We start from the raw sequence: 14,698 nt of genomic DNA on the forward strand, positions 1-14,698 counted from the left end.
ATGACCAATGTGGTTTTACTGCCTCTATGTTCTTCTGCTTCTTTGGTTCGCGGAGTCTCGACTCTCCGTAGACAGAATATCTTCTATCTACGAGTACAACTCTTATGACACAGACTACCAGTTGGCACTTGGCAGTTTCTACTTGAAAGTTGAAACTTAATTCTTTACTATTTATTTTTAATTAGAATGTTATGATTTTGGTGACTCTTGTTATCTTTAAAATTGTAAATGTTGCGTGAAGTTTATTCGTTTGTTTTAAAGCTTTAATGCAATGAGTTTTAATATATAAATATTTTTATATTCGGAAACCTAATCACTAGTCATATCCACAACATCCCTTTATAATTCACTCAGTTGAATTTAATATACTACCTGTTTTGGTGAAATAAATTAAATGATAATTGATAATGAATTCAAAAGAGTTGACACAGTAAGTATACTTTGTTATAAAAATAGGGAATCATGTGTTATTTAAATTACAATCATATTCATTTGTTTAGTCACAGAAGCCCAGTTTTCACAATTCAAGAAGTCGAGCTTTTACTAAGCCTTGTTGAAAAGTATAAGTCTATAATATTAAATAGAAGCACAGTGTCGACGTCATTACAAGTTAAAGAAGCTACTTGGGGCAGACTTGCTAAAATATTCAATTCAGCAAACTTGGGATATGAAAGGCCTGCTGAAACTCTTCAAATGAAGTGGGCAAACCTAAAAAGAAATGCAAGGAGAGTATCACTAAATGTTACGGAAGACGCAGAAATGGATATTATATCAAAAAAAGTCTCTGCCCTTGTAAATGAAGCTGAGAATAATACTGAACCTCTAGATGCTTCTGTAATCTTGAGTGAAGAATCAGGTATAATAAAAATAATAAAACGTTTTTATTCATCTATAAAGATTACAATTTTTTATGTCTAGGTTATATTAAATCTAGGTTGTCTTCTGGTGATTGCCATTGGCATAGTTTCTTCTCTTTTCCTGATGTCTTCTAACCTGACTCGGTTTTTTTTCTTGAAGGATATTGTGTATGCCTCTATGCCATATTAGCTGGCTCAGCCCCTTTCATATAACATTTTTAACCTTTCTGTTCTGAGAAACTCTGTTCGCGCGCAGTATGCCTTAGATCGGTGGGATTTTGGTGCAGTGTTCTGTCAATGCATATTATTTTATGTGTGTTAATAGATTGCTAACAATTAGGATGATTTAAGTGAATGTATCTTATGTATAATGTATGTTATTGACAAAGTTTTAAATGCAAGCATATTATAAAAGTTTTAAAATATTAATTGCATCTTTTAACCTAAGTCACCATCCATTTCACCACATACTATAAATGCAAATTATTATTTAAATTCACTTATTGTCAAAAACTACCCATTCAAAAATAAATTTATTGGCATGGTTATTTTTATATATTTAATTTTCTCACTATTTAACAATATGTTCTTGATGCTAAACCAGTACCCACAATGTTCCATAGAACATTGATTTACTTTGTAATATAAAACTTGGCTTCTTTGCATTTTGAATAAGAGTGAAATATTGACCATAAACAATACTACCTTGTGTTCTTTTTTTCTACAATGATGAATGAAATACTTAAGGCTTTAATTTATTAACTAAATCCGTAATACCTTTACAATAAGCACATTTCATATGACTATTTTTCTAAATTACTGTACATTCCTTAGCATAAAGCATACATATTTCAAAAGTATTAAAGTGTTTTTGATGAAAGCTGCTGCCTTGAATTTTCCAGCATCTTCAACAGTCATTGTCATCTTAACTTTACTCATGAATCACCATCTTTTTGAGTTAATAGCAAAAAGACAAACTCGGCGGGAGACTTTCTTATAATATAGTAATAGTATAGATATGCTTGCATTTGCAGCTTATTAGACATTAGCCATATAATATAAATGTATTAGGAGTCAGAATAATTATAAAGTTGATGCTAAACAATATGTTATGTTTTTAAAGTGATAACCCTCACTTCTAGGATTAATACACAAATAAAATTTTCAAATTTTGAAAAAATTTAAAAACATAACGTATTGTTTAGATTTACAAGAGTGACATCTCAAGTCAATTTCCTAATATGCAAATATTGCGGTTGAGCAGGTTATCAACTGTTAAGTGGATCCTGTAGATGAAGCCACAACCTGAGAGTTGAACAAACTTAAACAGAATTTTATAACGAGGCAGTACTCGAATGGTTAGAGCACCAGCACTGAACGCCGGACGTGGGTTTGAATCCCGCATCATTCATAAAATTTTGTTTTTCAAATTTTATTTGTGAACGTTGTGTAAAGTTGATGCTATTAACAGGGTAGTGACACCTACATTCCTACCTTGATACTGTTTTAATTTTATTATTATAAAATTCCAGAGAATGGTGATGTTGAGAATCATCTTGGTGATAGTTCGATGATGTCCGATTCACAATCTGGTAAGTAATAATATTATATTTGGTATGAAAACTTATATAATGTATAATTAACTGCAGCTGCAAATGTATTAAACTTAAAAATAAATCTTGGTGTGGTGCTCACCAACGGCTGTTTTCAATAACTTATCTATCTTTAGTTTAACTTACTAGACGTAGGCAAATCTATCATTTTACCCTTTCTTACATTTCAATAAACTATTGACAGATAGAATTTTAATATAACTAATAACTATATTGGACATGATATATCTATAGATAGATTAGTCATTTTGTCATTAAACAGATTTGTCATTAAACGGTGATAGCAATATATACGTAACTAGAGATACATTATTGAAAACGGCCGTAAGGTAATCTGTTTGTTTCAGGGGTATTCTAAAAAATTTCAGCGTTAATTTTTGGATTATTTGTTTGACATAATATTTTCATGTGATTGGGTTTAATGTATCTTCTTGTATTTATCATAGTCATAAAATAATGTTCATATTTTTGCAGATACAAGTGAAACAGAAAAAGAAAGGTAAGTTTTATATTTTTCGTCTTATATTTAGAAAATTTTAATTTACTACAACGGAGTCATAACAATTTCATTAGCTTCTCCTGTGGTTACATACATAAAGACAACACTACAGAACAATCTGGTGTTGCGGATGTCCATCGGTGGTTGCCTCCCCAATGAGTGAGGCATGCCAGAGTGCCCCCTCTTATATATAAAAAAAGCCCTGCACAGAGGACTATTGGTGACACCTATTTTAAACAAATGCTTGTAAAAAGCATTGCCCGTGACAACCATATTACAACTTGCAAGTATGTATTACTGTCAGATTTAGAAATAATACATTTCTATTTCAGGAGGCATAGGGATGCTAATTTTAGCCCAAACGAATGTTGTCTACTCTTCAAATGTGTTAAGGAGGAGTTGAATGTATTGATGTGCAAGGATATTAAAAAGGAGGCTAATCAACAGAAGAAAATGGCGTGGTCAAGAGTATGGAACTTTTTTTACTTTCATCAATAGACGAGTCCAGGGTTCACTTGATAACAGCATCATCAGTATCATCTACATTGCGCATTTATTGGTTTTTATTTTTGATTTTACGTATCGATCACCTAATGCTAACTGATTATAGCGGATTCTACCCTCGTCAAAGTCTTAAAAACCGACAAAAAAATTTACTAGTGAAGGTTTTTAGGGCATAGACAACTTTTTCGTATCAGGTCTACCTTTTAACACAACCGTGCTTCCAGATTCTTTAACTTTTAATTCGTATCAGGTCTACCTTTCAACACAACCGTGCTTCCAGATTATTTAAGCGGCATATCGCCCGTGTGAATATGAAGCACGTCGTCAAAATCGGCGAGGAACTTTCTAGTTACCAGTCTGGTACACGCAACTTGTGGGCGTTGTCAGAAGCTGCTCTGGGTACTCCAACCAGCCGTCCCTGCCGCCGCTGCACATGAGGAATGACACCCTGGCCCATACAGCAAAAGAGAAATCTGATATTCTGTGCACTCTTTTTTTTTTATTTAATAGCTACACACAACAGAATTACAACAAATAAATAATAAACAAAAAAAACTATCAGCCAAATACAAGATAGGCTGCAACTCCACGAGGGTGTGTACTCAGCATGTTTAGCATAAATTAATAACTATGAAAATACAACAATAATAGCGATTTTAAAACTAGCTGTAGGTAATGTAGTTTTATAAAAGAAAAAGACAGAGAAAATATATATTTGGACAAATAGAAGTGAATAATTATGGTAATAATATTAAGATGTTTTTTAAATAATTTAAACTAATTAAGGAATTTATATAACCTAGATTTCCATTTACAAACAGATGAACTGTGGATGTCAGGTACTTCACTGATTTCGAGTGCATTGTATTGACGACAAATCGTCGTATTTTGCCTCGAACTCGTCTCGTGACGACGACGGAAAAACACCACCAGCCATCCCGTGTTGTCAGAGCTCTAAGCCTGAAGTCTAGTTCAGACAGAAAACTGTTTGTCGAGATCTGTTTTCGCTGGACGTAAATAAGTCGAGCGGGCCGGATTGAATTTTTTCTATAGTGCTCAGATAGCCCTATTACCTATTCCTATTCTCCAAATGGAAGGCATCATTAACCGCCAGCTCTTGGTATAGAGGGTCACCAGTTGGTCAAAAACCGACAGATCGCTCAGAGGGCGATATTCTAGTATATCTAACACATAGATGGGCGGCGACTTTCGAAAGCAAGGGGAAAGGCCTGGCAGTTACTTTGGACATGGCGAAGGCTTTTGATCTTGTCTTACAAGGTACAAGGCACTTCTTTCAAAACTTTCATCATTTAGGGTTCTTCTTGGGTTTGGCATACAGGTAACTATTGGATTACTGCAGGGTTTCGATTGCCAATTCCGCGATCATTTGGAAGACATAGCCAAATTGGCTTCGAAGAAGCTTGGCGTCATAAATAAACTGTTGTAATACTTCAAGCAGGCCCACACTTAAGCGCTGAACAAAGCGCAGGTCCGACCACACATGGAGTATTGCTGTCATCTCTGGTCTGGCGCACCCAAGTATAAGCTCGAACCATTTGACCGCGAGCAACGCAGAGCTGCTAGATGGTCGAGGATTCAGTGCACTACGAACAGCCAGATCACTTGGCATTGCCTAGAGACCTCGCTTCATTGTGTGTCTTGTACCGCCTTTATCACGGGAAGTTTTCCGAAGAGTTGTTTTACGAATAAAAACCGTTCAATAGTTGGAATAGGAGTTTATCGCGAACAAATAACGAGACACGATTTTTTGTTCTTATAAACATTAGGTAGAAATAAACTGTTTTAATCCAACTGATTTTCTAATAATTTCAGGTGACTGAAAATTTTAACAAACTTAGTCCTACGAAGCGAAGTGAACAAGTATTAAAAAATAAATTAAATAATATGAAGAAAATTGTGAAGAGAATTGGTTTGAAAAATTATATCAACCGATATGCGAAAGTCGAGAATGCTATTGATCAAATTAAGGTGAGCTCATTGAATTTTCTATAACATACTGTGTGGTATTTTATGTGTACCACAAAAATGTTCGCACGTGCTTAGGGTTGTGGCAATCACCACGTGATGGCGGAGCGGTTTTGTGCTAAGAACGGAATCAAGGACAGGCAAATGTAAGGAACGACCTACCTGGTATTCCTCTGGTCTCCTCTTGCAAGCGGTCTTGATACAATTATATAATAATATTAATCATTTATTCAACACTAATAATATGTAGGACAGAATGTTTTGTGCCCTACCCTCTGCGGTAGGATACCCTGAATTGCAGAGACTAGGTCCTTCCGAAAGGCATTATTATACATAATTAGCAAAGTCACTAAATAGAGGTGTGTGTGCGTGTGGGTGTGTGTGTGTGTGAGTTTGCGCGCGTGTGTGTGTTTTTTTTTTATTAAATCTGTTCGTCTGAACTGTTCGTGTCCTTGGATCTGAGGCTATGGCCACCTTCCACTAGATGAACTAGGTCGTGTAGGGTAAGGATGGTGAGAGAAGAATGGATATATAAGGAGTAAGGTATAGGTATGGCGCGGACACATACAAATTTACTTTGAACAAGTTAGTAAATCATTGTATTTGTTGGATGCGATTACTAAATACTAATTATGACAGTAATCACGACCATCATGTTCACGAAGCATCTTTACACATACAATGAATTCATACTCTAAACATCTAAAGGTTGGTGCATCCAGTATACGATAATTTATAATTATACAGTTTATTCTTTAGTACATTTATATATATTTGTTTATTACATCCATTTTAAAATACTCTATTTAATTGGAAAGAGTGGCCGTTGAGATTCTTGTATGTTCTTCTCACGAGGTCTACTTTTTTCGAACATATTTTTTTTTTGAATAGGAGGAGTAACGAGCGTACGGGTCACCTGGTGTTAAGTGATCACCGCCGCCCACATTGCAACACCAGAGGAATCAAAAGAGCGTTGCCGGCCTTTAAGGAAGGTGTACGCGCTTTTTTTGAAGGTACCCATGTCGTATCGTCCCGGAAACACCGCACAAGGAAGCTCATTCCACAGCTTTGTAGTACGAGGAAGAAAGCTCCTTAAAAACCGCACTGTGGATGATCGCCACACATCCAGATGGTGGGGATGATATCCTAACTTGTGGCGTGTCCTGCGAAGGTGAAATTCGGCGGCAGGAATCAGGTTAAACATCTCTTCGGAACACTCCCCGTGATAAATGCGGTAAAAGACACACAACGAAGCGACGTCTTTACGCAACGCCAAGTATCCAGCCGTTCACAGAGCACTGGGTCCCCGACAATTCGAGCTGCTCTGCGTTGCACGCGGACAAATGGATCGAGCTGATACTGGGGTGCGCCAGACCACAGATGACAGCAAAACACCATGTGTGGCCGGACCTGCGCTTTGTAGAGCGCTAAAATGTGGGCCGGCTTGAAGTATTGCCGTGCTCTATTAATGATCCCAGCTTCTTCGAAGGCAATTTGGCTTTGCCCTCCAAATGGCCACGAAATTGGCAATCGCTCGAGATTTCGAGACCCAGTATTCCGATACTAGGTGAGGCTTTAAGGGAAGTGTTGTCGAAGAGCCGTGATACGGTAAATGGGGTTTTTTAGTGGTAAACGTGCAAACTTGAGTCTTCTAGGGGTTAAATTGGACAAGGTCCAATTTACCCCCTTCCGCGACCTTCTCGAGAGAGGACTCGATAGAAGACACAAGTTTCTCCAGTATACATATAGATTAAAATAGTAATTTAAAAGAAATATATAAAGTGACGATTGAAAAGCGTTTAGTTTAAGCCTAATTGAATAAAGTTTATTTGAATTGACTTGATTTCACAAGATTTACAGTCAATGCGTCAATCGGACGGTTTTATAAGAGAGAGCAGAGAATATTATAACTAATACATGTTATGCTTTGGTTTAGTTGAAATTGAAATCTTACAAAAATGTATTGGTCCTTAAGGGACTACGCGCACTTATTCAGCTCTTTTCAGCTTTTGTCCATAGAAAACAACAATTTTGTATGGAGACGTGTACGCGTCGATTCAGCTTCTGCGTCCATTCTGCTTTCGCGGCAAACCAGTATAAAATGAGGATAAATGTGTTTTTATTATGCGAATGCTATAGAGAGCGTTCGGCGCTGTTCCGCCGCGTACAGCGCTGTTCGCCGTCGAATGCGGCGGAACAGCTCTTTACAGGGATGGTTCGCGACTCCTTGTCGACAAGTTGCGACCTGTATTGTTCCTGCATTGATTTGACGTAATCATTATGCACGCCCGTACGCGGCTGATAGAAGCAGAGCTGTATAAGTGTGACCAAAATCGTTCAGCAAAACGCGAATGCAGCTGAATAAGTGCGCGTACTCCCTAATCTGTTTGTATCATAGTAAGACTGGCTGTGCTATAGGTATGAAAGCATACCTACGGGCGTGTGGTATGCCCGAGCTAATTCGCATGTTTTCTTCAGTTATATCTATAACCTATTTAGACAGGCTGGCTTCAGTCTGCTATAGGTATGAAAACGTGCGCGGTATTCCCGAGCTAATTACCTAGGTAATGTAGTCGGTCGTCATTGACTCACGCGCGCGTCGGTCTTTTTAGTTTATATTTAAAAATGTTTTAGTCTGCGCTATAGGTATGAAAACATACCTACGGGCGTGTTGTATGCCCGAGCTGATTGCGTAGGTAATGTACTTGGTTGTCATTAGCTAACCGCCTGCGCAGGTTTTCAATATAGCTATACAACGCGGACGCTCTAAATACTGTTTTGGCGCGTTACAATGACGCCATAGTTCATACAACTAACAGACGGAGGGGATTGGTTGAGAACTGACGATTTGGTTTCAGTTAATAAATCAATGAATTGATATTATTTGTGGTTTATTTTTATGGTTTTTAAGATTGTTTATAATATTTATTGTTCGGTGTTATTATTGGTAAGTTATTAGAAATTTCTAGGCACGGATAAGCAAAGGCTAATAGTCATATCTAAAGAATATAAGAACAAATTACAGTTAATACAAATAATTCAACGGATGAAGAGGATGAGTGCGAAATGTCGAATAAATTTAGAATTAAAAATTGTGTTTAATATTAATATTCACTATTTTAATTTAGTTTCATATTATCAGTACCGTGTGCATAAAAATTATAACAAAATATAAAAGTTTTTGTTTATTTATGTGCTGACCGTACACGTACACACAAAAATGCAAAAACGTCTCAAAAGTAATTTACTTGTATGTATATATACATATAATTGAAAATGTATTTTTTTTTCTTATTTCATATCAAGAATACTCCAATTGCAAGAGATATAGATGAGGAAGTTCATATAAAAGCGGAACCATTAGACGTGGGACATATTGGGAGTGCAGACTACTGCTTAGATAGAGAAGAGACAGAGATTCTACGGAAGAGTCCGCCTCCACATGACTCGTATGAAGACCTGGATCCGTTGAACATGGTGATAAATGGAGACTCGGGATCAGGTAATTATCTATCTATATAAAAATGAACCACTATTTCTACTGGTCACGCCATATCTTGAGAACGGCTTTACCGAGTTCATACCAGTGGGAGGCTCCTTTGCACAGGATGCCGGCTAGCTGCCGTGAAGCAGTAATGTGAAAACTACTGTGTTTAGGTCTGAAGGGCGCCCTAGCTTGTGAAATTACTGGGCAAATGAGACTTAACATCTTATATCTCCCAAGGTGACGAGCGCAATTGAAGTGCCGCTCAGAGTTTTCAAGAATCCTGAGCGGCAGTGCATTGTAATGGGCAGGGCGTATCAATTACCATCAGCTGAACGTCCTACTCGTAAAATCCCTTATTGTCATAAAAAACATACATACAACAATAGACGGACAAACAGCCTTATAGATAATATGTATTTTCATAATGTGATTTGTTTAGTGTGTGTGGATTGATGCATAACTTATACTCTACTCTAACCAAAGTGTATTTTCTTTATTTAATTTTTTTTATTTTTCACTTACTCGGCTAAGTCACCATAGGTTGTAATCACGGACGAGTAAAAACGGAAGGACTCCGCGCCGTGATATTAGCAAGTGAAGCACCTTTATGCTAGTGTGTGTGCGGTTACGGAAGATACTAGTTACACAACTTTTTCTCCCTTAAATAATCATATATGGCCACAAATACTTATAAAGTATCGTTTTCACACTTTTTCACAACGCACGACGGCATTTTTTAAATATTTTATTGAGACGCAAACTGATCTGTCACAGATGATGACAATTCTCATAATGGCCGCCTATCGGCCTGTAGTAGTGTAAGTGCGTACGTGGGGCTATATATTTACACGTTAATCGGCTTGTTTTGGTGCTACACTGTTATGTAAGGTGACACGAAGACGTGACCTTATTTTTTTACTAGTCCGTGATTGTAATTAAAGAAAATTGTCAAACGATGAAGCTCTAAATATTAATTTTGAAGAGTGGCAATAAGTTTCTTGCTACTTCTTCTCATTGCTGCTCAATCAAATCAAATCAAAATATTTTATTGCGAGTCACATTTTACAGTAGGGTGGTACATTAATGGGTAGACAATATGTGACGCCCTGCAAGGGCACAGCAATGCTATACATAAAATAAATAAGACTTATATATTTTATACATTCTTATACTATATTGTAACTAATTCGCACACTTAGTGTAATTAAAAAATTCGGGTAAGTCGTAGAAGCATTTTGAAACTAAAAATTTTTTAAGATGTCTTTTAAATAGAGAAGGCTTCTCTTTATTTTTAATATTGTTTGGGATGTGATTATAAATTTTTATTGCCATGTGGTGAGGGCTCGATGACACTAATGACATACTTGTTTGGGGAATTTTTAATTTGTTTAAATTTCTATTATTTCGCTTGTTATTTGGTAGTGTTGAGTATAAGTCCGAATGTTTTTTAACAAATTTACATGCTTCTAGGATGTAAATTGAAGTAGTTAGTGTAGCTGTGTCAAGTTGTTTCAAGTTGTGAATTTTTGTAAGAATATGATATATTTAAGGGGGATTTTTGGTAATCTAAATATAATAAAAAAATAAAATCTTTTCCGAAGTGGTGCTAAATGGTTAAATGTAATAAGGTGTAACGTTAAATCTAACTTTTGACATTCATAAGTGTAATTTTTTAACCAATTGAATAGAACTGATTTGATTTATGATTCAATGGGATCATAAGATACATAATAGCTTTAAGGGTAAATGTATACACTTCTACAATAAAGTCCCAGCCACTGTTCAGGCATTATCTATAAATAAATTTAAATGTTTTATAAAAAAATGGCTCTGTCGTAAATCCTATTACTCCACTGCTGAATATCTAAATGATCGGACAGCCTGGGACTAGATTGTGATTATTTTATAGCGACTGTACAATATTGTATATTTTTATTGAAAAGAGCGCAAAAAAAAGAATGCTGGGAGAGTCTCTTGCGCCGCTTCTTCTCTCTCAGAGCGCCATTTGTTTCCGAAGCGGTAGTAGTAGTAGTATCTAGTAGTATAAGAAATGACACCAAAAAGAATTCTAAAGGAATCAATTTTGAGAAAATAAATGCCTTTTATGGTGTTAAGTAACGATTATTTCACTTTGGCCTTATTAATAGAATTTATTTAACTACTTGTAGGTTTCACAGATGTGTGGCATGATGGTGATACCAAGGATATAGTTAAAATGAAATTGGATCTGCTAAAATATGAAATGGAAACTGCAAAGGTGAGGTAGATATATTTGTAATGATGCCACAGATTGGGAATGGAGCGACCGCCCTCAGGCTATTAAAATTATAAATTTTATTGTACAACTAGCTGACACAGCAAACGTTGTATTGCCGATATTAAAATCGCGATACAAAAGTAACTGTTGATCGTAAGTGGGTGATAATTTGAAGTTGTATGTATTAATTAATTCATTAATGCTGCTTCATAATCAAACAAATTTAAAAAAAGATGTCAAAAAATATTAAATTAAAAAAATTTAGCCACCACCCTTAACATTTAGGAGGATGAAAAATAGATGTGAAAAATAGATTTTGAATAAAAAAATAATTGAATTTGTTTGATAATTTAGTATTATTTCTTCGATGAATTTCAAAAACAAATGCGCACCATAATTAATAACCTTTAGGAGTATATTCAATAGACTTTGAACGTTACTACCACGAAATAAGGTGTTCATTTCAATGAATGTTTTAATGTTACGCCGTTCAGACATTTTTTGACGACCTTTTAATAGGTGATTCTAGTCGTTTATTTGTATATATATGATTTACCCAGGACGACCTGACAGCCCGTGTGCGTTAGATAGTGTTTTAAAATTTAAAATTCTAAGGAGCTAATGCCAAGTGTGGCTGACTGTTTTCGATTTGTCAATCAAATCGGATACAGTAATAATAGAATCCTTTTTTATCTTGCTGTGTCTCCATTAGAGATGTTTTTCTCTTTAGTATGATTTGTTTGTCTATACGCTAGTATATTGTAAGTTGATGTGCCTTCTAATGTGTATATTTTCTATGTAAAGCTCAAGAGACAAAGAATAGAAGAGGCATTAAAAGCAGATATGGCGGACAGAGAACAAAGATCACTAGAAGCGGCACTGCGCCTTCGTGCTGCGAGGCTGGAAGTAGTGGCCGCGGAGGCGAAACTACCGCAGTCACATCCAGCGCTCAAATACACAGAGCGAGAGACAACAGCGAGAGAGTATATACAGAAGTTGGATAATACCTAGACATAACGTTTTATGTGTGTGTCTATTTTTATACTGAAATAAAACACAGAATAAGGTGTAATATTGCGGTGAGTGCGGGCCAATAGAACTTCGTTTGTTCGTCGGGAGTTCATTTTATTTATTTATTGCTCCATTTGGATTTTAATAATCGAAATAATATTGATAAATATACATTTCTTTAAACAATTTTTTGTTATACTTCATTATTATGTAATATTTCATTTCTTTACTGTATTTGGTGAATGTTGTGTACAGTTTAAATTAAGCTGTACTTGTTATAAGAATATTGTTTTATCCTGTTACATATGTGTTATTGTACCTAATTGGAAAAATAAAATCAGGCATCGAACGAGTACTGTACTGTACTGTACGAGTGCAAACGTTCCTTAATCAATCGTTATCGTTAAATTACACAGATTAAATTTATGAACGATGCGGGACTCGAACCCGCGACCTCTCGCGTTCCGAGCGAGTTAACTGTAATTATTTATAAGTAGATAAATAAATAAATTGTTTTTATATCTGTACGTTTGTTTTTATATTATATATATCTTATTTTATATAACGACGAATTAAACAATTACCGGAACAAAACTTGACAGCAAAACTCAACGTTTTAATTATAACCAAAGAGAATGGTAAATAGGTAATAAGCAGCGGGACTGCCTAGGTAAAAATTGAAATTTAGTTTAGTTTACTATGAATCGTGCAGTCATCTATACATATAAATAAAATTGGAGTGTCTGTAATATTGAAATAACCGTTTTTTACTACATGTATATGAATATATAGGTAGGTACATACACCAAAATAACATTTTTTACAATTTTTGTCTGTCTCTGAAATGGCTGGACCTATTTTGACGGGACTTTTATTGGCAGGTAGCTGATGTAATAAGGAGTAACTTAGGCTACGTTTATTTTAGAAAAATAAAGTATTGTTGCTTTGTCCCAGAAACGGAACATTAACTCTAAAAATAATTTATGTGGCAAAACAACATTTGCCGGGTCAGCTAGTTTGACATAAATTTGAAATAGTAGTAATTATAGTATGGCGATGGGTGACGACGTATAATCCGGCTAAGTTTGAAAGCGAACATTTGCTTAAAACGTAGTGTATTTCTGCTATCTCTGTTTTTTACAAGATTACAGCCGTCATCTGTCAATCTATCAACGACTGCACGTTTCATACAATCAAGTGAAGCGTTTTTTTCTTTGAGTGTTTTGCTAGGCTGATTATAACTGGCCGCTGAATAACGAAGAGGCATTGTCGAGGAATTTAAAAACAAAAGAGCATCGGCGTTTTTTTAAGTTAAAGAGACCATGAGCCCATAAAAAAAATTAAAACAATATGGCGCCATTTAAATTTCTTTATTTTCTAAACACAGAAAACTTATTTTACGTGGTTTTTCGAGACTTTGAGTATTAAAGGAGATATAATTTTCGAGTAAGTATTGTTATTTATTGGAGCGAGTGAGTTTATGCCCTAATGCGTTCTGTTATGTATACTAACCACTGGAATCCAAAGTTTGGAAGCGATACTGTGAAGTTGCGTAATCTATCCACCTTAATTCATGTCTCGATAAATTCCATATTGGTATTTATTTCATATTTCTCAATATGTTAGTTAAACAACTTAAAAAACAAACGGTTCTCTTTGATTATGACGGATGACTGAAGTTATTATCGTTTAATTAGTAGGTTTTAATTTTTTATGGAAGAGAACAAACGAGCAAGCATGCGAGCCATATAATGTGTTATGAGCTCCGTGGCTCTCTTGTAACACCAGTGGATTTAGCGTTAGAGGAGCGTTGCCGACCCACATTACACAGATAAACGTACACATGTTTTTTTTTTGATGAAAATAAGGGACGAGACGAGCAGGACGTTCAGCTTATGTTAATTGATACGTTAAGTTACAATGCAGTGCTATTCAGGATTCTTGAAAAACCCAAAAATTCTGAGCGGCACTACAATAACGCTCGTCACCTTAAGACATAGGATGTTTAGTCTCATTTGCCCAGTAATTTCACTAGCTAAGGCGCCCTTCAGTTGTGGTACCCATAATCTAGCCGGCATCCTGTGCAAAGGAGCCTCCCACTATTGAAATCGAAAACCATAAACACATTGAAATGTGGCGGGTGAAGATAGACCCGGTGGCACCGTGGTGGAGAGTTTAGAGAGAGTTATTGATTTTCCTCGTCGTCTGTAGTGTCGCCGAGCTGACACACACTTGCGGGCTATGTAGCTCCACCTGATCGACCAATAGTACATGTCAAGATAGGAACAATAAGCCATTGAGATTACCAAATAGAGCAACTTCAACCCACAAGACGATTTTTAACATTAAATCGCTGGGAGAGAGGAACCGCGACAGCTGCCATTAATATTTAGTCTCTATGCATTAAAACTTTTTAGCGGCAATACCTAGACAATAATTTTTTGCTTCATTTACTGCTCACACTTAATTCATCACTTGGCGTTG

At 35.8% G+C, this 14,698-nt stretch overlaps 1 protein-coding gene across 1 annotated transcript; it reads left to right on the forward strand.

The window, feature by feature from the left end:
- Positions 1–55: 55 nt before the first annotated feature.
- On the forward strand, positions 56–12,741 carry LOC126972467 (uncharacterized). The gene is made up of 9 exons (XM_050819260.1): positions 56–430; positions 501–856; positions 2,390–2,449; positions 2,945–2,969; positions 3,302–3,437; positions 5,307–5,462; positions 8,766–8,961; positions 11,115–11,203; positions 12,008–12,741. The coding sequence occupies exons 1-9, from the start codon at positions 408–410 to the stop codon at positions 12,212–12,214; spliced, it is 1,248 nt and encodes a 415-aa protein (XP_050675217.1). The 5' UTR covers positions 56–407; the 3' UTR covers positions 12,215–12,741.
- The last annotated feature ends 1,957 nt before the right edge of the window (positions 12,742–14,698 follow it).

This window comes from Leptidea sinapis, chromosome 26 (genome assembly GCF_905404315.1).
Source record: "Leptidea sinapis chromosome 26, ilLepSina1.1, whole genome shotgun sequence".
Taxonomy (NCBI): domain Eukaryota; kingdom Metazoa; phylum Arthropoda; class Insecta; order Lepidoptera; family Pieridae; genus Leptidea; species Leptidea sinapis.